The sequence below is a fragment of the Cibotium barometz genome, chromosome 52, assembly GCF_041138505.1.
Source record: "Cibotium barometz isolate CiBa-2024 chromosome 52, ASM4113850v1, whole genome shotgun sequence".
Classification (NCBI taxonomy): domain Eukaryota; kingdom Viridiplantae; phylum Streptophyta; class Polypodiopsida; order Cyatheales; family Cibotiaceae; genus Cibotium; species Cibotium barometz.
This window is the reverse complement of record NC_141097.1, coordinates 21102848-21124753: the sequence shown is the minus strand read 5'-3', so window position 1 is coordinate 21124753 and position 21906 is coordinate 21102848. Positions and strand designations below refer to the sequence as shown.

At 46.2% G+C, this 21906-nt stretch overlaps 1 protein-coding gene across 17 annotated transcripts in view; it reads left to right on the top strand.

Moving 5' to 3' along the window:
* The first annotated feature begins 1619 nt into the window (after positions 1-1619).
* Positions 1620-21906, top strand: part of LOC147608942 (pentatricopeptide repeat-containing protein At1g20230-like) — a 76370-nt gene continuing 56083 nt past the window's right edge. For 13 of the 17 annotated variants that reach the window (XM_086788088.1, XM_086788087.1, XM_086788085.1 and 10 more), the window contains exons 1-4: positions 1620-1791; positions 1873-4121; positions 4342-4429; positions 4579-4708. In XM_086788088.1, coding sequence (XP_086644214.1) covers positions 1915-3663 — 1749 coding nt within the window. In that variant the 5' untranslated portion in view covers positions 1620-1791; positions 1873-1914 and the 3' untranslated portion in view covers positions 3664-4121; positions 4342-4429; positions 4579-4708. Of the gene's footprint in view, positions 4122-4341; positions 4430-4578; positions 4709-21906 lie in introns of all 17 variants that reach the window. The other 4 variants (XM_086788079.1, XM_086788076.1, XM_086788072.1 and 1 more) reach the window with 2 other exon arrangements.

The window sequence follows — 21906 nt, the reverse complement described above, 5'->3', positions numbered from 1 at the left end:
TTGAGTGTTGATGCTCCAGAGCCATGAGTTCTACATGATGCATGTCTTCTTCAACCCTACGCTTGGCTTCCTCAGCCTTCCATTCCTTAGCAAGTTCCTAGTGTTTTTGTTGCTCCATCTGGAGAAGCATGCGTTCAAATTCCGTGGGACCTTGCTCTTTAGGGTGCTATTTATGATTTTTTAGCCTCTTTTGCTTGTTGAAGTTGTAGCTTTAGCATTACGTTTTATTCCATCAAGTGGATGAAATCTTTATTGCTTTGCAGAGCTATTGATTTTCTTCAATGTCTTCTTCTTTGGTGGTGTCTTCTTTGAAGCTTTCTTCTTCTCCTCCTAACATGGTGGGCAGCTGGGTGGTTTTTCTGGACCTTAGTTTTACCATCCATGGGATGTGGGTCACAACCAGAAGCTCTCATACCAATGTAGCATGCAACTTGCCAGTGTGATCATGTATCATACATCAAGGCCTTCTTTATACCTTTATGTTTGAGTGAGTTTAAGCAATCCACATACTTAAATAAGGAGATAGAATTGTAGAGAGAGAAGATGGAGAGTCGACACCAAATTGAGTCCCCTAACTACCCACTTAAGGGCCCCCTTTTCCGCAAAGTAGGAGTATTTGTTTTTATTATTTTGGAGAACTTCGTTACATTTTGCAGACTTTACCAATAACTTGCTGACGAGATGGTTGACTGTGGAATTCCAAACACAAGGATGAGGTAGAACAAACATTGTTGGTGAAGGTTTGTAGGAAACTTAGAAGCCACTTTGGGAGCCAATATGTACACCCAGAGGGGATTGATGGCTTTGCTGTGGAGATGTATGTACAAGTCAAAAGACTCAGGCACACATGATAGTTGCTGTGTTTCATTACTGAATTATGCAAGAATGAGATCATTTAGTGAATGGGACAGAGGACTACTTATATATGCAAATGCACTACCAAGTCGACTAACACATATGTTGTCGGCCTATTTATTTATACCCACGACTTATTAAAAATATTATTTTATGCAATCGCTCTCAAACACGGGGATTTACATGTCTTTGTTTTTTGGCCGACTAGCCTCTCCTATGTTGGCCATGCTGGCCGACTAGGCCTAAGGGTTGGCCAACTAGTCATAGTGTTAAGGCTAGCCCTTTGTGGCTCTTCCATGCTTAATGCCCATGGGTTGGCCCTTTGGTAGCCCAATTGCAAGGCTTCCTAAGGCTAGCCTAAGTCTTTACTTCTACATGCTTGCTACATGCATTTACTCTAGGATGACCTGAATGCTTTGTTCTCCAAGCGGGTGAAGTGACACATACCGACACCTAAGTTTCTAGATTTGATCTATGTGCCTAGCATGTCCTTGGACTAGGGATCACGAGCATGTCCTTGGACTAGGGATCACGATAGGGTCAATGCATGCACAAATAAATCCCAAAAAGGTTATGTACCACTGATGATGAGCCAGTGTGTCACATAGCACCTCAGTGCAGGTGCATGTTGCAATGCAACTGGATGTGTACGCAAGTCAATCTAAGGCCCGGTTTCTTGCTCTATTTGTAGAGAATTACAATTTTCAGTAGTTATAGTAAGATTTGTTGGTAGGTTGGGTCGAGAGAATTTAGTCTTTAATTGTTATTTCTTTTTCCTCTTTTTATTCTCTATATATATTTTCATTTTTGTGCTTCAAATATAGTTCCAAGAATCATGCTTTCGTGAAACCCAAGGACCATGTATATTGCGATAGAAAGAATTATGCAACGGAAGACCCAAACTAGCTCAGAGGACTCACATATACCTAGAATGCTGTATGGTTACCATATCACAAGTCTCGATGCTTGTAGCCTGGTTTCTGAGTTCTTGACATTCTATGACTTTGCTATATGCAGGTTGTTGGACTGTAAAAGCTTCATGAGTGCCCCTGCGAAGCTATGCAAGGAGGGACGCTGTATGAAAGACTTCAGATTGCCAAGAAACTGCAGCCAGCCCATTATAGTACCTACATAAACATGGTCAGTGCCCTTCTGCAGGGTTGCATTGATGAGAAAAATCTTTCCTTAGGCAGAGAAATCCATTGTTTGATTGTTCAACAAGGCTTGGAGTCCAACACTTTTCTAGGAAGCTACTTGATTCGCTTGTTTTCTTTGTGTGGGAGGTTGCTAGAAGCAAGTCTAGTTTTCAACAAATTGCTTGATCCGAATGTGTTTGCCTGGAGTGAAATCATTTCAGCACAAGCCAATTATGGGGAGGATGATCAAGCCATTGAACTGTACAAACAAATGCTACATACAACAGTGCAACCAGATGGGCATGTCTATGTTGCTGTCCTCAAAGCTTGTGCAAGCACAGAAACCCTATATCATGGCAGAAAGGTGCATCACGACATTGTTGGATCTGCTTATGAAGCTGATATATTTGTGAGCAACACCCTCATAAATATGTATGCAAAATGTGGAGCTTTGGAGGATGCGCGCACCATGTTTGAGAAGTCGACACGGCGAGATGTGGTCAGTTGGAGCACAATCATTGCAGCATATGCACAACACACATTGTGCCAAGAAGCTCTTGTTCTTTTTGATGAAATGAAAAGAGAGGGTATTGAACCAAACAATGTGGCATGGAATGCAATCATCTGTGGGTATGCCCAAAATGGGAATTGTCAAGAGGCTCTTTGCTTTTTTCACAAAATGCTGGAAAGTAAGAGGCGGCCGGACAAATTTACATATGTGAGTATTCTCAAAGCATGTTCCACCATAGCAGCTATGGATCAGGGAAGGTTGATCCATGCCGACATCATTGAAGCTGGTATTGGGTCAGATGTATATATAAGGAGCATCCTTATAGACATGTATGCGAAATGTGGAAGCCTTGATGATGTACACCAAGTGTTCTGTGGAGACACAAACCGGAATGCAGTCACATGGACTGCAATGATGGCAGCATATGCACTTCAGAGTGATTATAAGATGGTCTTACACTACTTCAAAGGCATGCAACAGGAAGGGTTGGCACCAAATGGAGTTACTTTTGTGTGTCTTCTTTCTGCTTGCAGCCACGTGGGCCTTGTTGATGATGGTTTCAAACATTTTGATGCAATGAGACAAGATTACAGCATTACTCCTACACTTGAGCACTATAACTGTCTGTTAGACCTTCTAGGCCGTGCAGGGTGCTTCAATGAAGTTAATGGGCTTCTTGGAAGTATGCCATGCAGCCCCAATATTGTGGGATGGACGTCTTTGCTCAATAGTTGCAGAGTATATGGCAATGTGGACCTTGGAAGAGAATGCCTTCAACAGGTTTCTAATTTGGTTTTGAGAGATGCCTCTGGGTTTGTCCTAATGTCAAGCCTTTTTAGCAATGCTGCTATGTGGGATGGCGTAACTGAGCTAGCAGAGCAAAGAAAATCATTGAATGCTTGGAAGAAGCCAGGGAACGCGTGCATTGAAGTTGAACAAAAGGTGCATAAGTTCACTTTGGGGGAGAAAAAACATTTTCAAGTTGATGCTATCTATGCAAAGCTACTAAGGTTAGGTTTGCAAACAAGAGAGGAAGGGTACCTGCCTGAATTGGAGTTGGTTATTTACTCAATGCTAGATGGGAGCACAGAGGATGCTTTCCCAGCACAACCAGTATCATCTGGTGTCACATATTTAGAATTGGCTTGTGAAGGGGTGTAATAACCTAGGAATCATTACCGGAGGCGAAGGAAATCGTATGCAAGATGTTGTAAGTGCCATGAAGTTCTCTGTCTTGTTTTTTCAGGCAGGACAGACAGGCACACATACGCAAGTACTGCAAAGGGGTATTTGGGCAAGCCATTGGCACATGTCGTTGCTTGGCCAATTGGAGTAGACACCCTGCACAGCTGTAAGAGAACCATGTGATGGAGACAAGTTTTCATTAAGATTCCCAGCCAAGTTCCAAGATCTAGAGCGTTGAAGCTTGAAGAGCCAACTCACGCAGTGATGCAGCCAATTGATTTGTTGTAGATGAGGTGAGGAAGGGCTTGACTAAACGCCGAAGCGTCTGACATATGGGTGTGATACACACAGCTACCCAGGCCATGTGAACCGCTTCCTAGGGGGGAGTAATGTCATTATGTCTCTAAAGATTTGAACCCACAATTTTAGGAGGGGTAAGCTCTACCACTAGGCTAATGCCTCAGGGACAAGATTTATGTCTTGTTTTTGCGAGTTGTGGTAAATCATGGCATACGGTGGCTTGTTTATGTGCCTTTTACTTTTGCTTGAGACAGAAATTTCATTTTTTTTCAAGGTCTTCAAGTTCTGTAAAGATTGATTATGCCTGTCTAATATCTTTTTCTCTTTTTCTTGGATTTCTCTGCACCTGTTTAGGTGGTGCAAAGGCTCTTGCTGAACCTGGGTGATTGGCGCAATGATGCAATCAAATGTTTGCACCTATGGCTATATGGCGGTATCGTAGGTAAGATTGAGCTGAATCTTAGAGTTGGCCTCTCCTGGTTCTCCTTTTTCTCATGCTAAACAGGACAGCTTTGGGTCTGTATACTCCATAGGAGGATGTACACATCAGGCAGCAATGCTGAAAGCTGGGAATTTACTTGTCTAATGCAGGTGCAAAGCTTTCCTAAGAGAGCAGTGAAGTAACGATGTTATGGCCATCATAGAGAAGCAGGTGACCAGAGGAGGGTCGTGGAGGACGGATGGGCATAGCACAAAGCACACTATTAGAAGCTGTCTACTGGTAATCACCATTTGGTGCAACTCTCTATAATGTTGATCACTGTTTGTGGATTCATTCCTCAACGTCTAAAGGGATTAACATGAGAGAGAGCGCCAAAAAGAGGGGAGAGACAAAATCTACAGTCTCATTCCTTACATCACCCTGCATCTCCCCCCCCCTCCCCCCCCAAAAAAATAAATAAAAAAAATTCCATTACACAGTTATAGGCAATACCACTAAATTGTGTCATTCAGATCTTCATGAAATCTCCTTATAATGAAATGCCAGCATTACAAACCGAAATCAGCACCAGTGAGAAAATATGTTGAAACCTATGTTCAGGTTTCTTCGAACAAAGGTTGACGCGATGGTCCAATTCCTTGCATGCAGAACATGGGCGGATTGGGTAATGCTTGGAATCACACCCCCTTTCCTCACAGAATTTGGAGGTCTTTCCCATCCAGATTAGAATGTATTTCTCTTCTCACCATCCAAATGGAAAAAGGTAAATGATGAATTCAACATATGGCTCTGGAGCCCTGACGGGAGAGAGGATCAGCAGATTGTTGACCAGTGTCAGCTTGATGACGGGGCCCAATCTTCACGCCATCTATGGAAGCAATAACCACTTAGAATAATTTGGACGGTTGTAGATGCAGATGACGTTAGCTGTCATGTGCATGGCATCATGGACATGGTAAACCTCTGATTTGGCAACATGTTTTAGGCATAAGGTGTTGGACAGCAGTCGGCTGAAGGCTTGAGGTCACGTCATCAAGTTGGGCAGCGTGTGGAAAGCAATGACATTCATAATGATTTATTTGAGGACAAAACTGGCCAACAGCAGATTACATGGACGACTTGTAGCGTGTGGGCAGTCACACGTGTGAAAGCAATGACATTCATAATGATTTATTTGAGGACAAAACTGGCCAACAGCAGATTACATGGATGACTTGTAGCCGACTTGTAGCCATGAGCTCTATATAGACATAAGTTATGTTTTAGCATTAGTCATCAAGATCCCTTCTGGGGATTTGGTCATAGACTAGCATAGTCAAGATTCCTTTTTAGGTGTGCTTCAGGCCACGGGGTTTTGTATAGTCCTACACACTTTTGATAATATAAATTAGGTGAAAACTCTGCCTTTTTCTATCTCTTCTCTCCATTGCTTCTACTTGGCTGCAGCTATGTGTTCCTATGAAAGGTGCTTAGGGCTGAAAGAAGACACAGAGCTTCCGCGCATGTAACATTGGTATCAGAGCATCATGCTTAGCAAAGCTAAGCGCTGATGGTGTCCCAGATGAAGGTGCATAGTCCAAGGAGGGTAACACAAACATGGAAGAAGATCCCAGGAGGTTGGTTGGTGGTGTTCATCAAGACCCAAGGGGAATGGCAGCCCTATGAGCTTGGATGCCTTTGGGAGCATCCACAAAAAGCTTTCAGGAAAATGGTTCCAAGGGATGATGATCATCCAAGGGGTGCCAAACTCAATCTTGAGGATAAGAAGACCAAAGAAGTGTTCAGGGAAAGGGCATGAAGGACAAGGGACAAAGTGGAACAGATGCATTGACCCACACCATATTTTGGAGTGGAATCAGAGTATATCCAATGCTAGTGAGCTCCCCCCTCCTCAATGATCCCCCGTAGTGTAAAGATATGATCTAGTGTGGAGTGTCCTCTCCTGAAGCCTGCCTGCCCCGGTGCTTCGAGTCTCTGCTCCTTGGACCATCTACTAAGCTCATGCTCCAAAATCGAACCATAAATCTTGGCCTAGGTGTGACCAATCATGATAGTCCTGTAGTTGCTGGGTCCATGGGGTCACCTGCTTTCAAGATAGGTACAATAGTATTCAATGACTAGCTGGTGGGGAAGCCCTCACATAGAGCCCCGTTAAACATGTGAACCAATAAATGGGCTAGTGTGTCCCTAGCGTGAGAGAAATGCTGTGTGAGGAGTCCATCATGATCCTTTGCTCTCCCAGTCTGCATCCTGTCAATAGCATCTCTCACCATGCTGAGGTGAAAGAAGGAAGAGTGTGGGGGACGAGGTGGTTGCTCAGGGGCATGCATAGGTATGCCTGGTGCTAGGTGAAGTAATCGGAGTCGGTAGGCAATGATCCTGGAAGATACTCCAAGCCTCCTTACAGTCCCTCCCAAGAAATAGTTGGTATAGCTCTTGCTCAAGGGTGGCTAGGTAGGCTCTCTTCTTCCTTTGTGTGAGACGTCAGAAGATCACTCATGCCTGCTGGTGAGTGGTGGATCCTAGCGCCACCTCCCGATGTAGACGTTCTTGGGTATCACAACATTCCTCGTCGTACCAGCTATTCTATGGGACAGTCCCTCCTGGCGATGTAGGGGTGGCTTTGGAGTGCGGGAAGGTGGCTGCGGTGGACGTGGGTGGTTGTGAGTTGTGTGGAAAGCTCATCAAGTGGGATGTGGGGGTCGAGGTTGGAGAGGATGCGGTAGACGTGATCATAATAGATGGAAGAGGTCTCTCTCGTGAAGTGGTATCTCGGGCGGTGATGGGGCAAAGGTGGTTGGGTGGTGTATCGGTATGTGAGGGAGAAGGCCAGGTATGCATGGTTAGCTGCAACATTGATGGGGCGAGGTGAGATGGCAAACTCCAGAATGAGTGAGATCAGAGAGAGGGATCCCATTAGATAGTCCACTGTATTGGCTCCATGTCCGAAGGTGAAGGAGTTGGATCGAGGCTATCTTGCTAGGCCATTATAAATGGCTAGCCTATGAGCCCCGCCGAGGGCTAAGAGATACTCTCCATAGTCTGTGCGGGCTGCTATTGTTAGCAGCCATCTCCTGTCTGTATATCTACACCAGGGCCTCTGTTGTGGGTGTGCCCGCCCGATTTAGGTGTTTTCTCATTTTTTCCCACTCTCCCTATTTTTTCCCTATTTTTCCCTATTTTTACCAGGTGTGGGAGGATGTTCCGTGGCTCTTGGCTGATCCAGACACTGGCCGACTGCTGGACTGGGTGTCCTGGATGCTGGCCGACTGCCCCTATTGGTCCCCGACTTGTCCTGTGTGCTGGCCGACTGTGAGAAGCTGGCCGACTAGGGACATGTGCTGGTCGTGGACATTTGGTCCTGTCGGCTGTCTTTTGAGCAGGCCGACTGCTCATGTGGGGCCATATAAAATGGCCCCTTGCTCCCCCACTTGTTGTATTCAGTATTCACGATTTTCTTGTGTATATATAGCAGAGCTACACGCCTCTCTCTCTCTCCCCTTCTTTATTGCTGTATTTTTTTGCAGTGCACTTGCTCGTGTTCTCAGATTTTGTCTTCATCTCCGCTGCATATTCTGACATGGTATCAGAGCTCTACGCTCTTGATAAATCTTGGGAATTGTGTGAGCAAGAGGGGGGCTGTTTTGTTGCTGATTGGTGGACTGTTTTGGACCGTTCGGGAAGAGGAGAAGCAAGAGGAAGGCGGGCTGATTTGCTGGACAGCCACTTGCAGGTTTAAGTTCTTCCTTTTTCCCACCCACCCACCCTTTTCAGTTACATCCCCGCAATGGTAGATTTACTTGAGATGGCTGAGAGGCAGGTGAAGATCCCGACACTCCCCACGTTCCCAATGGGGGACATATGGAAGGTAATGATGGAATCTGTTTTGGAGTCTTACGATCTTGTTGATTTCATTGTTGTTGGGGTTCCACGGCCGAAGTTAGAGGAAGGGGAGCTACCCTCGATTCGGAAGGAGCGCGAGGCACATGCATAGTTGTGGGATCGTGTCAATGCCAGGGTCTATTCTTTCATCTTCCTCAACTGCACATTGCAGGTAATCAATCATATCAAGCATATGACGATGGCCAGAGGTATATGGCAGCATTTGGCTTCTCTCTATAGTAGGGTATCGCCCATGAAGAGGATTTCCTTGGAAGTACAGATGCGGGTTATGAATCCTGCAAAGTCATCGACGATGCGGGAGCACATTAACAAGCTGCAAGCTCTTCAGTAGGAAGTTCTTCAGGCTGGGAAAGAGAGATCATCAGAGGATATGGCCATCACATTGCTGTCGCATTTGCCCTCTTAGTACTCATCATTTTACTCTTCTTTGATTACCAGTTGGCAGGCTCAGCACCATCACATGGGAGGAGCTTGTGCCCATGGTCTTGGACCAGGAGGAAAGATTCACGAACCCTCCACAGGGCGGAGATTCGGAGGCCTTAATTGGCCAACGGTCGAAAGGCCAAAACAACAAGGGCAAAAGGAAGGCTTCATCGGAGAAGTTTTCTGAGAAGATGTCCGACTCAGACCGCGAGAAACTCAAGGCAGAGAGGACCTGTAATGACTGTGGCTAGAAAGGCCACTATTGGAGGCAGTGTCCCAAGCGGAGCACCAAGAAGGGTGCAGAATCCTCAGCAGCAACCGTGAAGACTCGAGCTTTTGTGCACCTAGAGGTGATGGACATCGATGTTTCATTTTCTTCGGGCAGGGAGGAGGTTGGAGGACTTTCTGCTACGGATACTCGGGAGTGGATTCTAGATAGTGGTGCTTCCAGGGACACGACTCCTTCCCGTTCAGCTTTACAGGATCTGTGCATAGGTATTCTGGTCACATTCTTACTGGGGATACATCCACTATCCCAGTTCACAGTGAGGGTAGGTTGGAGATAGTTCCCGATGGCAGAGGGGGGAAGCATTCCTCCCAGGTATTGTATGTTCCATCACTTGGTTTTCATCTGTTGTCAGTGCATCAGGTTTGCAAGATTGGCATACGGGTGGAGTTTGATGAGCATTTTGTTGCTCTCCGGGACAAAGCAACAAGCCAGGTAGTTTGGGAAGGCGGAGTGGAGAATGGAGTTTACAAACTTTCAGCACTCTCTCTCCCAGGTCCTTCGTTTTGTGATGAGTGGCAGTCTGGTAATGGCCACTTAAGTGTGGATACGCTGCAGGTGCAGGCTTTCCCGTACCAGATGGTGGATAGCTTGTCAGATGATGGCAGCAGTTGGCAGGAACTTTCCAGTACAGATGTTGGTAGTTCTTGTGTTCGTTAGTCAGAGGAAACTTTATAGGTAACCTATGCTCGGATGTCTTGTAGCATTCGAGACAAAGAAATTCCTGTAATTGAGGAAGCTCTTTCCACGGGGACCTATTGGAAGGCTTGGCAGGTGACAGTTGATTACTTGCAGAAGGAGGTGGATGTTGCACATTCTCCAGGCTTTGTGGTTCCGGATTTAGAGGGGGTTGGTTACAGGTTTTCGAAGGCCTTGAGTGGTCTTCAGCAAGTTTCTAGGACTTGGCATCCCACCGTAATAGGTGTTGATCCTTGTGAGCAGTATGATGCCTCCTTGACTCAGAAGCAGAATGGTTCATTGATTTGGTTGATGCATACCAGATTGGACGAGAGCTTCCTAATGAGGCTGTTGAGCTTATGTTTGGAGAGGACTCTTTTGGAGGCAAGATTGTGTATCTTGTGGTTTCTGCAGCATGCGAAGGATCTTGGACTCTTTTACACAGGAGGGGGATTGATGGATGGAGTCAAACTCCACGGATGGAGCGACTCAAATTGGGGAGGAGAGCCAGACACAAGGACCTTGACATCAGGCTACAGTTTTTCCCTTGGCTCAGGAGCAGTAAGAGGCAGCCATCTTTTGCCTTGTCGTCGACAGAGGCAGAGTACCAGGCTACTTGTGGTGCTGCTTGCGAGGTGGTGGGGTTGCAGAGGTTACTTGGCAGGATTGGGCTTCCACTGGTGGAACCCACGATCATCCAGAGGCATTTTGTTTGTGAAAAGATCGTGCTGATGACATCTTGCTAGAGTTCTGTTCGACGGAGGACAGTGCAGTGGATCTCTTCATGAAGTCTCTATCTCAGGCTTTGCTCTGGCGGCACTCCAGCTCACTGGGGTTGGTTCCACATCCAGGAGCTGAGAGGGGGTGTTAACAGTCATCTCCTGTCTGTATATCTACACCAGGGCCTCTGTTGTGGGTGTGCCGGTCCGATTTAGGTGCTCTCTCATTTTTTCCCACTCTCCATATTTTTTTTTCCTATTTTTACCAGTTGTGGGAGGATGTTCCGTGGCTCCTGGCTGATCCAAACACTGGCCGATTGCTGGTCTAGGTGTCCTGGATGCTGGCCGACTGCCCCTACTGGTCCCCGACTTGTCCTATGTACTGGCCGACTCTGAGAAGCTGGCTGACTGGGGACATGTGCTGGTCGTGGACATTTTGGTCCTGTCGGCTGTCTTTTAGCAGGCCGACTGCTCATGTGGGGCCATATAAAATGGCCCCTTGCTCCCCCACTTGTTGTATTCAGTATTTGGGATTTTCTTGTGTATATATAGCAGAGTTACACGCCTCTCTCTCTCTCCTTCTCTATTGCTGTATTTTTCTGCAGTGCACTTGCTCTTGTGTTCTCAAATTTTGTCTTCATCTCCACTGCATATTGTGACAGTTGTATCTTGTGATGTCCGCTCCCGTACCCACCATGTCAATCTCTTGGTACATGGGATCATCTGTCTCAAAGAAGGGTACCTGTGCACATGCGGTGCGGGCATTGAAGTCTCCACCCAAGAGGATGTCCCTTAGGTTGGACAACTTCATAATGTCATCATAAAGGGGCAGGTACGAGGAGTCGGGGACTCTCCATGGGTGGCATATTTAGAAGTGGAGGGTGCAAAGTAGCACACTGCAAAGGTAGATGTCCTAGGCCCTCTCTGTCTGGATCCTCACCCACAAAAACCGTGCAGCCTCATCCCGCCCGACCACCTGTATCACATGCTGAAGCTCCTCCCTGTATAGTAAAGCCACCCCTCCCGACCCTCGGGTACCCCCTGCTGTGCGTGGGTGTGGGCGGTGAACAGACTCCCATCTGTATCCTCTCACCTCTAGAAGCCGACTCCCCTGGCGCTAATGTGTCTCTGTGTATAAGACCAAGTCTCTCCCTCTTAATGTCTCCTCGAACAGACCTACATCTGTCCTCAAGGTGCCATTGTAGTGCCAAACCGCAATCTCTAGCTTGGCCTCATAGGTCTCACACCGTCATTGGGCATGTCGTTCGGTGATGATCACCCTCCCATCCCTGTACATTGCCCATTTCCGTGCCTTCCGTGCATCCAAGATGCATGGCATGCACTCCCTCCTGTGTGCCACGTGTGTAAGTGTGAGATCGTCTTCGAGGTAAGTCTTTTCTCCTTTTAGTGCCCGCCTTTTGGTAAGGAATGCTTGCCTCGCCTCCAACCCCGCAAACTTGAGGATGAGTGTGTGTTCCTTGGTTGTGTCTTTGCCCATTCTCCATTCCTTGTTGACGAAGGGGGTATCAAGGATTTCCAGCTTTCTACATAGTGCTATGGTGTCCTCTTTCGGCGAGGCTCCTTCATTCCATCCCACCACTCTCACATTCAATGCCCTAATCTTCCTTCTTTTCTCCTCTTCGAGAGTGTTATTGATGATGTTTGGTGATGATGGTGGGTTCCGTTGCTTCTTGGCAACCGCAATCCAGCTGCCTTCTTTTCTCCTCTTCGAGAGTGTCATTGATGATGTTTGGTGATGATGGTGGGTTCCGTTGCTTCTTGGCAACCGCAATCCAGCTGCCCTCTTCTTCCACTTGTTTTTGTGTCTTCTTAATCATCTCGGCCCATGTGGTTGCCTCGTTTGCCTGCATCTCCTCTTGTTCCTGGAGGGTCTTGATTTGCTCTCTAAGTGTATTCAGCTCATCATTGAGGGATGGTTGAATTTCTCCTTCTTCGAATTGAGTACGTGCCCTCAAGGTCTCGTTTTCCACTTTAAGTGAGCGGGCTGATCCATGGTAATGCCCCGATGTCCTTGAGGAGGTTGTTTAGGCAATGAGCCGTACAAAAGGACACCGTGACATGTCCATACATACCTTGGAGAATAGCCCCCGCCGCCCTATTGGAAGACTCCCCATCCGCAACAAAGCCCACTACATGCTCGGGGCCAACGATCTCCATGGTGGTAGCCCACTCCGCCGCAAGCACATCCGCGCTCTTCCCAGTGCCGGATGCATCATGAGATGAGATGAAGTACATCTCTCCACGGGAATATGCAACCATGCCGTGAATACTCCTCTTGCGGGTGTCACTCCATCCATCCACAATGAGGGAGACTCCGTTCCTCTCCCATTGCCGCTTTGTGTTGTCGGCCGCTTGCTCTACAATGCGCTTCTCCTTCTCGAGCAATGTAGTGCGCAAGCTCTCGGATGAGGGGGGCGTATAGGTTGAGCCATACTCCCCAATCTTCTTAACCATGACCTTGAAGTATTCCGACTTCAAGAAAGTAATTTACTAATGAGAAGGAGACTAGGATGATGAAAACATGAATGATGAATTGGCAATGATCGATTGCACTTACCTAGCCGCTTGAAAGGCAATGTGGTCGTGGAAGAAGAAGCGGGCCACCGCCATACCACGTAATGGTTGAGAGGCCGTGGAGATGGAGGGTGCCGGCGTCGTGGATGGAGTAACATTCCGACTTGATGGTGAAGGTGATGGTGTGCATGATCCCGATCCACCACATGACTCCATTGTAGAGGCTTGAGTTCCTCTCCCCATTGTCGTGGGATCCACGGCCACTCGTGGTGTCCTTCTTGTCGCTTCGACCGCCTCGTAGACGCTAAGCTTGTCAAGAAGTTCCCGTCTCTTCTCGGGCGTGACATTCGTGCAAAACCTCACCTCATGCCCACTCTCATGCAAGAGGTGGGCTTGCACTTTGTCGGCGCCACCCGTTCGCCGGTACGGGCAAAGCTTACATACCCATGGCCGAGAATCGCCTCCATGAGCGGATGGGGTGTAGTTAACCTCCTCCCACCATGTCCATCCCGTTGTACTTCTACGGGAAGCCCCGGCACGTGAGTTGGATGCCATGGTTGAAGATTGCTTGACTCTTGAGCCTTGAGGAATGAGAGAGAGAGAGAGAGAGAGAGAGAGAGAGAGTCTTGATAGTAGGGCGGCGGCCCGCGGGCCTTGTGTGAGAGGCTTGGAACTTGGAAGTTGGAAGCTAGAAGAAGCTTGAAAGCTTGAGAGTTGTGTGTGCTTGTAGCCTTGTAGAGGCTTGTTCTTATATAGATAGGCAAGAGAGAGAGGCAAGCCTCAAGGGCAAGAGAGAGAGAGAGAGAGGGCCAAGGCCCAAGCAAGCGGCAGCTGGAAACGGCTGGAAACGCGACTGCAACGGCTATAAACAGCGGGCGCAACGGCTGCAAACGGCTCCCTGTCGTCCCCTCACAGAACCGTCCCCCCCCGGCGTCCCCATTCCTGAGCCGTCCCCGTCGCTGTCCCCTGTGAGAAACGCCTCTTAGGGGACATCCGTCCGTTCCCGTCGCCTGTCCGTCCCGTTTCGGCGTCCCTCCGTTCCAAGCAGTCGTCCCTTCCGTCCCCTGTGACTATGATCTTTTGACTCTCAGACATCACACTCACATATAAGCACATGACACTGGGCATACTCTTATCTTATCTAGTTTTAAGGGGTATTCACACCAAGCAGGTGTTCACACACACATATATATGAACAAGGTTGCACACACGGGTGGACACACACATATACTGAGCCCTATTTGGGGGCATTTCACACATGGAGACAAGTGGGTACATGGATGGATACATATACACGGGTACATACGTGGAGGATACACGCACACGAGGCTCCGAATACCCAACAAAGCTGATGCCTAAATTAGGGATTACTGAATATGTGCTAAGATTAGCCATGTCCACGACTATGCATGTGACAAGATATCCATGGTGTGTATGGATAAGAGAAAGAGAAAAAGAGAGAGATGTGTCAAAGCTGAGAGAGAGATTGTTGCACGACTCATTAATGATTTATTGATAGTATGTTACAACCTTCACCAAGTACAATGCTTTTTGTAGGCATGTAGCCTTATCTTTTGACACACACATACACTAAAACAGTGACACATGGCATACTTATCTTATCCACCCATAAGAGGCAGTTCACATGCATACACACAAATACATCTCGGCTTAAAAGCCTTTCACACACACCCATAGAATCTAGCCTCCATAGGCTATTCACACACACACACACACATGCGTATATCCAAGCTTTAATAGGCACACACACATGGGTATATCCAAAAAACCTTAACCCTAACCCTAAAAATCAGAAACCCTAAATCAGCAAATTAACTTTAGAATTAGGGATAGCAAGAGTTGTATGGAAGAACAGGAGAGAATGCCCCATTTAATTTTGCCCAATTCTGCCAATTTTGCTTGATTAAGCATTTTTCCCCCAATTTTCTCAAACACAAAAAAAATGGTGGGAAGCAGAGACTCACATCAGGGTTCCATCCAAATGCTTGAAGGCTGCCCTGTACTCTATTGGAGGTCTTGATAGCACTTTCTTGGGGCTGAATCGATTCCACGCAAGGGGCGCCACCCAGTCGTTTCCTGAAAGCCACAACCTTTCACGTTTTTTTTTTAATGTGACGTTTCACATAATATACTAAGGCTTAATTACCCTTATAAGTTAGGCTTACATGTGGCTTTACCCAACGACCCACGTAGCCGGCGGCCAGCACCTAACGGCAGCCCGACCTACGTGAAGACGCCCACGGCAGCGACTAGCGCCAACGCACAAAAAAAAAAGAAAAGAAGGGGACCCCATGGCAGCGACCAGCGCTAACACCAAAAAAAAAAAGCAGGGAGAACTGACGGCCAGTGCCACGCACAAGAGAAAAAGAGAGAAAAAAAAGAGGGAGAGCCCACGGCCGTTTTCGCCGCCACCCTGCACACACCGTCAGCGTACCGGCATGCTACTGCCTCTCTTCATCATATTCAGCCTCTGAAGTCGGTCTTCATCGTTTGTGCAACAACATTCATTATGGCAACTTCATTCAGGTGTGATTTTTCCATTTTCTTGGGCATAAAAATATCACATAATGTGGAGTATTAGAATATCAGAAACCCGCCATTTCATTCTTTTGTGGGCTCTCCACTCATTTGGGGCCAATATCACTTTTTACGGGTTCAAAAGCACCTCTCAGATCACGAGTATTAGAATATCAGAAACCCGCCATTTCATTCTTTTGTGGGCTCTCCACTCATTTGGGGCCAATATCACTTTTTACGGGTTCAAAAGCACCTCTCAGATCACGTGGACACACATTACCCTCTTCTCCGACGGCTTATGGCAGAGGAAACCTATGATTTCAGTTATTTACAGGATACACCCTCTCAGTCCATAGTGCCCTCTCCTACCCGTGTTTCTCCACCAGTCTCAGTCCCTGTTCCAGTGAGTGTGTCCCCCTTTTTCCAGCCCACTCATTACCGCATTCAGATAGCCACACCGACTTCTCACCTCCGAGAATTCGACATGTGGGTGATCCGTGTTCGTACTTCTGCACAGGATCTGGATCATTATTGTTTTATACTCAGGCGTCATCCTTATCTGGGCGCTATCCTCCCCAAGTGTAGCATCATTTTTCATGAATATTGCACCTATTCTGAGGATGTTAATCCATCTTCATTCACGATGCGCCCCTCTACACCGGAGTATACACCCTTGACACCAGTAGCTGCTCCTACCTCTGTACCTTCTTCTCTAGTAGCAAACTTGTGCGAGCCCAGTCCCAGAGGATCGCCCTTACTATACTGGATGGTCTATAGCCGCTTCACCAGTACGTAGCCTCCCCTCTCGGGATTTTCAGATGCCGCACCCTCCAGTCGATGGTTCTTACTAGAGCCCAGCGGCGTCATCAACAGCAAAAACCCCCAGAGCCTCATCACCCTGAAGCCTCTACATCAACATCTTCTCTCATGGCAGAACCTGTTGACATACCAGCCCCTCTGGAATGGCAGCCAGCTTTGCAGCAACTTCAACAGCAATTCCAACAGCAACTCCAAGAGTCTATGGCATCCTTGGCTTCTCAGATCCAGCAGCTCCACACGGATCGCCACTCCTACGCGAGTTCCGTACCAGCAGCAGATGTTTCAGCAACAGTACCAGCAGACGCAGACGTCATTCCTTCCAAGGTAGAAGGCGACGAACTTAAAACTCTTTATCGTCTTTTACAAGCCAGTAAAACAAAGAAATTGGAAATTAAACCCCCTAACTCTTATGGTGGTCAGCGCAATAAGCGCATCTTAGACCAATGGCTCTACAAACTACGGTTATACTTTGAAACCATGACCCTTTCTGATTCCAAAAAGGTGATTTTTGCGGTATCCCTCCTCAAAGACACTGCTTTATTGTGGTGGCAACGACGACAACACGCCGGAAAATCGGTTACAACGTGGGAAAAATTCGAGTGGGTCCTCTGTAAGCAGTTCATACCTGCCAGTGCGGATTTCCAAGCCCGTACTCGCTTACGGCATTTGACCAAACTGGTTCCTTGGCCTCTTATATCTCCCAGTTCACCAACTTGATACTGGAGATTGACTCTTTGTCCCCAACGGACAAACTTCATGCCTTCGTTGAAGGTCTTAACCCCACACTGCGTGCCAATGTTCAGAAATATAACCTTGTTGATCTTGCCGATGCCATACGATACGCCGAGCGCATTGCAGACATTAATTCTTGAAATTTGGCCTCTTCCGGTCGAGCTAATGACTTTTAGAAAGCCAATGGATCTCGTATGAGCCGAGATAGTCGCAGAGAGTCATCTGGCACTTCTACCTCTCGGCCTAATCCCCAATGGAATAATTCTCAACACCCTTGCCGATCAGAAGGATTGTCCTCTTTTTGGTTCCGATGTTCTTAATCCTTCCAACCACGCAGTTCGGATTGTGGACGGGACCAAAGACGTGACCAATCTCGCAATTCTCGTCCTTCTACTGTTCCTTCTGGACGGGATCAACAAAAGACGAAATTGTGCACAATTTGTAATGGATCTCATCGTTGGTTTGAGTGCCCCAAAAGACCAACCCATCGACAGAATTGTAATGCTGAACCCTCCACTTCCGAGAAGAAACCCCTAGTTGTTGACAAAGGAAAGCGTGCAGTTAATCACCATGCTATTGCACATGCTTCAGTGATTACCGCTACTGCTACAACACAAGCTGCCTTTTCACCGTTGCCCCAGCGGTCTACTCAGGTTTTGGTTCTTCAAGGTTCTATTTCCAGTCACCCTATTCAGGTGCTCGTTGACAGTGGGTGTTCTCATAACTTTGTGGGAACCACCTTGACTCAAAGATTGAAGATTCGGACTTCTCCAAGTGCTGTTGTTTATGAAGTAGAGCTTGCTGATGGTTCCACATCCTTGTGTAACACTGTTGGCCAACACCTCTCCTTTCGAATTCAGCACTATCGTGACAAATTGGATTTCCAAGTCATGAATTTGGCACATTATGATATGATCCTTGGTCAAGAATGGTTGTATCAATTTTGATCCCCTGATTAGTTTCCAGAACCATTCTATACAATTTGCTCAAAATGCTATGCTTGTGGCACTGGAAGGAATCAGAGACCAACCTTGTACACCAACCCTTTCAGCTCTTCAAGTGAAGCGGTGGGTCCGCAAGAGTGGTTGTTCCTCAGCACTTTTAATGGTCTATTCAGCCAACGATCCTCCCGAGGACATAGATACAAAGGTGATGTACCTCAGGCAATCTTTCTTTGCTCCATACTTGGATCTTTTTCCTCAAGAGCTTCCTGCGGTTCTCCCACCTCGGCGACCAGTCGACCATGCTATTGATATCCTTCCTGGCAGTGCTCCACCTACTCGTGCTCCATATCGAGTTTCTTTTACGGAATCTCAGGAGATACAGCGACAACTTACTGAACTTTTGGAGAAAGGACATATTCGACCAAGCAAAAGCCTTTTGGAGCTCCAGTACTTTTGGTGAAAAAGAAGGATAAGTCTATGCGCCTTTGCATCGACTATCGTGCCCTTAATAAGTTGACTAACAAGAATAAGTATCCTCTTCCGCGCATTGATGAATTGTTTGAGATCAATTGCTCCATGCAAAGGTCTTCTCCAAAATTGATCTCAAGTCTGGATATCATCAAATTCGCATTCGCGAAGGTGATGAATATAAGACAGCTTTTCGCACAAAATATGGTCATTATGAGTACCTGGTCATGCCATTCGGGTTAACCAATGCCCCTGCAACATTTATGAGTCTGATGAATGATCTTTTTCGTCCTTTTTTGGACAAGTTCGTCATTATCTATCTTGACGACATCTTGGTGTTTAGTCGTAATATGGAAGAAAACAAGGCACATCTTAAGATCGTTTTCCAGGTGCTTCGTGACAATACTCTTTATATTAATGCAGGCAAAAGTGAATACTCTTTATCTATCTTGACGACATCTTGGTGTTTAGTCGTAATATGGAAGAAAACAAGGCACATCTTAAGATCGTTTTCCAGGTGCTTCGTGACAATACTCTTTATATTAATGCAGGCAAAAGTGAATTCTTCAAGACATCCTTGGACATGTTGTTTCAGCAGACGGTATTTCCGTGGATCCAAAGAAAATACAGGTTATTGTCAATTGGCCAACTCCCACAAACATCCATGATGTTCGTTCTTTTTTTGGGACTTGCCAACTTCTATCACACAAAGGTTCATCGATTTTCCAAAATAGCTACTGCTCTCACAGAACTTCTAAAGTCCGCTCCTGCATTCAAATGGACTGAAGCCGCAATACAAGCTTTTGGAAATTTAAAGACAGCTTTGACAACAACTCCTGTCATGGCTATTCTTGACCCTACTCTCCCCTTTGATGTTTACACGGATGCTTCTAATATTGCCACTGGTGTCGTCTTAATGCAACAAGGACGTGCTATTGCGTTTGACAATCATAAGCACTCTGCAATTCAAGGAAGATACCTGGTATATGACAAGGAATTTTTGGCTATTGTTCATGCCTATCGTGCATGGAAACATTATCTCCTTGGTGCGGATTCAGTGGTGAAAACAGATCATCATTCTTTGAAATATATCTTCACGCAGCCAGTTATGAATGCTAGGCAAGCGCGTTGGGTCGAATTCTTAGCCAATTTTCATATGACAATTGAGTATGTTCCTGGTCTTACCAATGTGGTTGCGGATGTCCTCAGTCGTATGCCGCCAGCTTCGGTCTTGGCTATTTCTACAGTTGAAATGGATATACCTCAAAGTTTCAAGGACCGTTATTCAAAAGATCGTGATTTTGGAAATGCATTTCGAATTCTCAATTCTCAGAATGCAACTCCTTCCGACTTGAAGATTTATGGAGCATATACAATAGTGGATGGTTTATTATATTATCAGGACCGTATTTGTGTACCTCATGATACTCATGTTCGAAGAGTATTGGTGAAAGAACATCACGAGGTCACTTATGTTGCACACCCAGGTATCAACAAGACATATCGTCTTTTGACAGCTACATACTATTGGCCTCAAATGAAACAAGATGTTATTAAGTTTGTTAAAGCATGTCTCTCGTGCCAACGTATGAAAGCTAGCAGACAAGTTCTAGCTGGTCTTCTTCAACCACTTCTAGTTCCCAATGAACGCTGGGAAAGTATTAGTTTGGATTTTATCACTTCATTGTCATGTTCTTCTAAAGGCAATACACAGATTCTTGTGGTGGTTGACAGATTTTCTAAAATGGCACATTTCATTCCGTGCAAGAAAGCAGCCCAAGCTTCAGATATTGGAGTACTGTTCATACATTATATCTTCAAACTTCATGGATTGCCAAAATCTATAGTTTTTGATCGAGATCCAAAGTTTACAGGACATTTTTGGACTTCGATATTCAAGTCTCTTGGTACAAATTTACTCTTTAGCTCTGCTTATCATCCACAGACAGATGGACAAACGGAACGAGTTAATTAGATTCTGGAAGAAATGCTGCGTCATTATGTTCAGTCTCGATTAGCTTCATGGGAAGAATATTTACCTTTGGTGGAATTCGCTTATAATAATTCTTATCATTCAGCTACTGGAATGACACCTTTTCAAACAGCTTATGGCCATACTCCCCTTATTCGTGCCAACTTTGTTCTTCAACATAAAGTGGCTTTAGCAGACCAACTCATTCAAGAAATGCAAGATATTCTATTACAGATTAAGGATAAGATGGTCAGCGTCCAAGAGCAATATCAACGCACAACTAATAAGCGTCGTCGTCACATTGAATTTCAAGAAGGAGACTTGGTATTATTATATATTGCTCCTCATCGATACAAGACAGTGAAATCAGTCTTCCCAAAGCTTCGCCCACGATATTATGGACCCTTTCGTATTATTAAGAAGAACTCATCTCTCAGTTATAAGTTGGAGTTACCACCTTCTTGGGATAGAATTCATCCAACTTTCCATATTTCTTGGCTCAAGAAGTTTGTGGACGGTGATTTTTCAGTTTTAGATATTTTGGATTATGTTCCAGAAATTGAAGATGAACACATACTCTTAATTCCAGAGACAATTCTTGATGTCAGACAGAAAGAAACACGACATAAACTCACTACAGAATTTTTGGATAAATGGAGAGATCTTGATGATTCCGACTCTACTTGGCAAAGTGATGAAGACTTACAGGGCAAAGTGATGAAGACTTACAGGAATATCCAAAACTTCTTCGGGAATTCTTTCAAAGACAACCATCTCTTCTTAGCCGGAGTCTTATTTTAAGTGGGAGGGAATGTCACGATTGTGACTAACTCTCTTAATCTCTCCTTAATTACTCCTTAATCCTTTATTAACTGAAAGAACACCTGTTGTCACCAATTGGCCGACCATTTGGTCCATTCCTACTTTTTGCGTCTCGTTCACTTGAGGCCAGGCCGGTGTCTCATGTGAAGAGGCCAGTATTTTGCTGACATGGACGGGAGCCAGACTGGTGCCACCCGTGTGTTAGCAGGATGGTGTCATATGGACGGGAGCCAGATCAGTGCCACCCGTGTATGACCTGGACTGTGTTCGATCCATGGGACTGTCACGCCATGGAAGGGCCAGTATTCGTGCCGTGTTTTACCTATGGGACTGTCACACCTAGGGAAACTCGTGCCTGGAACTGCGTCTTACCTATGGGACTGTCACTCCATAGGAAGACCAGGATTTTTATGTAATAAATGTCGTGCCAGTTTTGTGCCGACAAATATTTTGTACATGTTCCATGAACGGGAGATATGTCCATGTTACTTTTGCACATGCACACATATTCTGCATGCTTGAAACTGTTTTCGCATGACATGTATTCGTGTGTTTGCCTGCTTGACGTGTTACTTACTGAGCGGGGACGCCTGCCAGTGAGTCGTGAAGTGTGCCCTGTATTCTGACAAGTTTCAGTG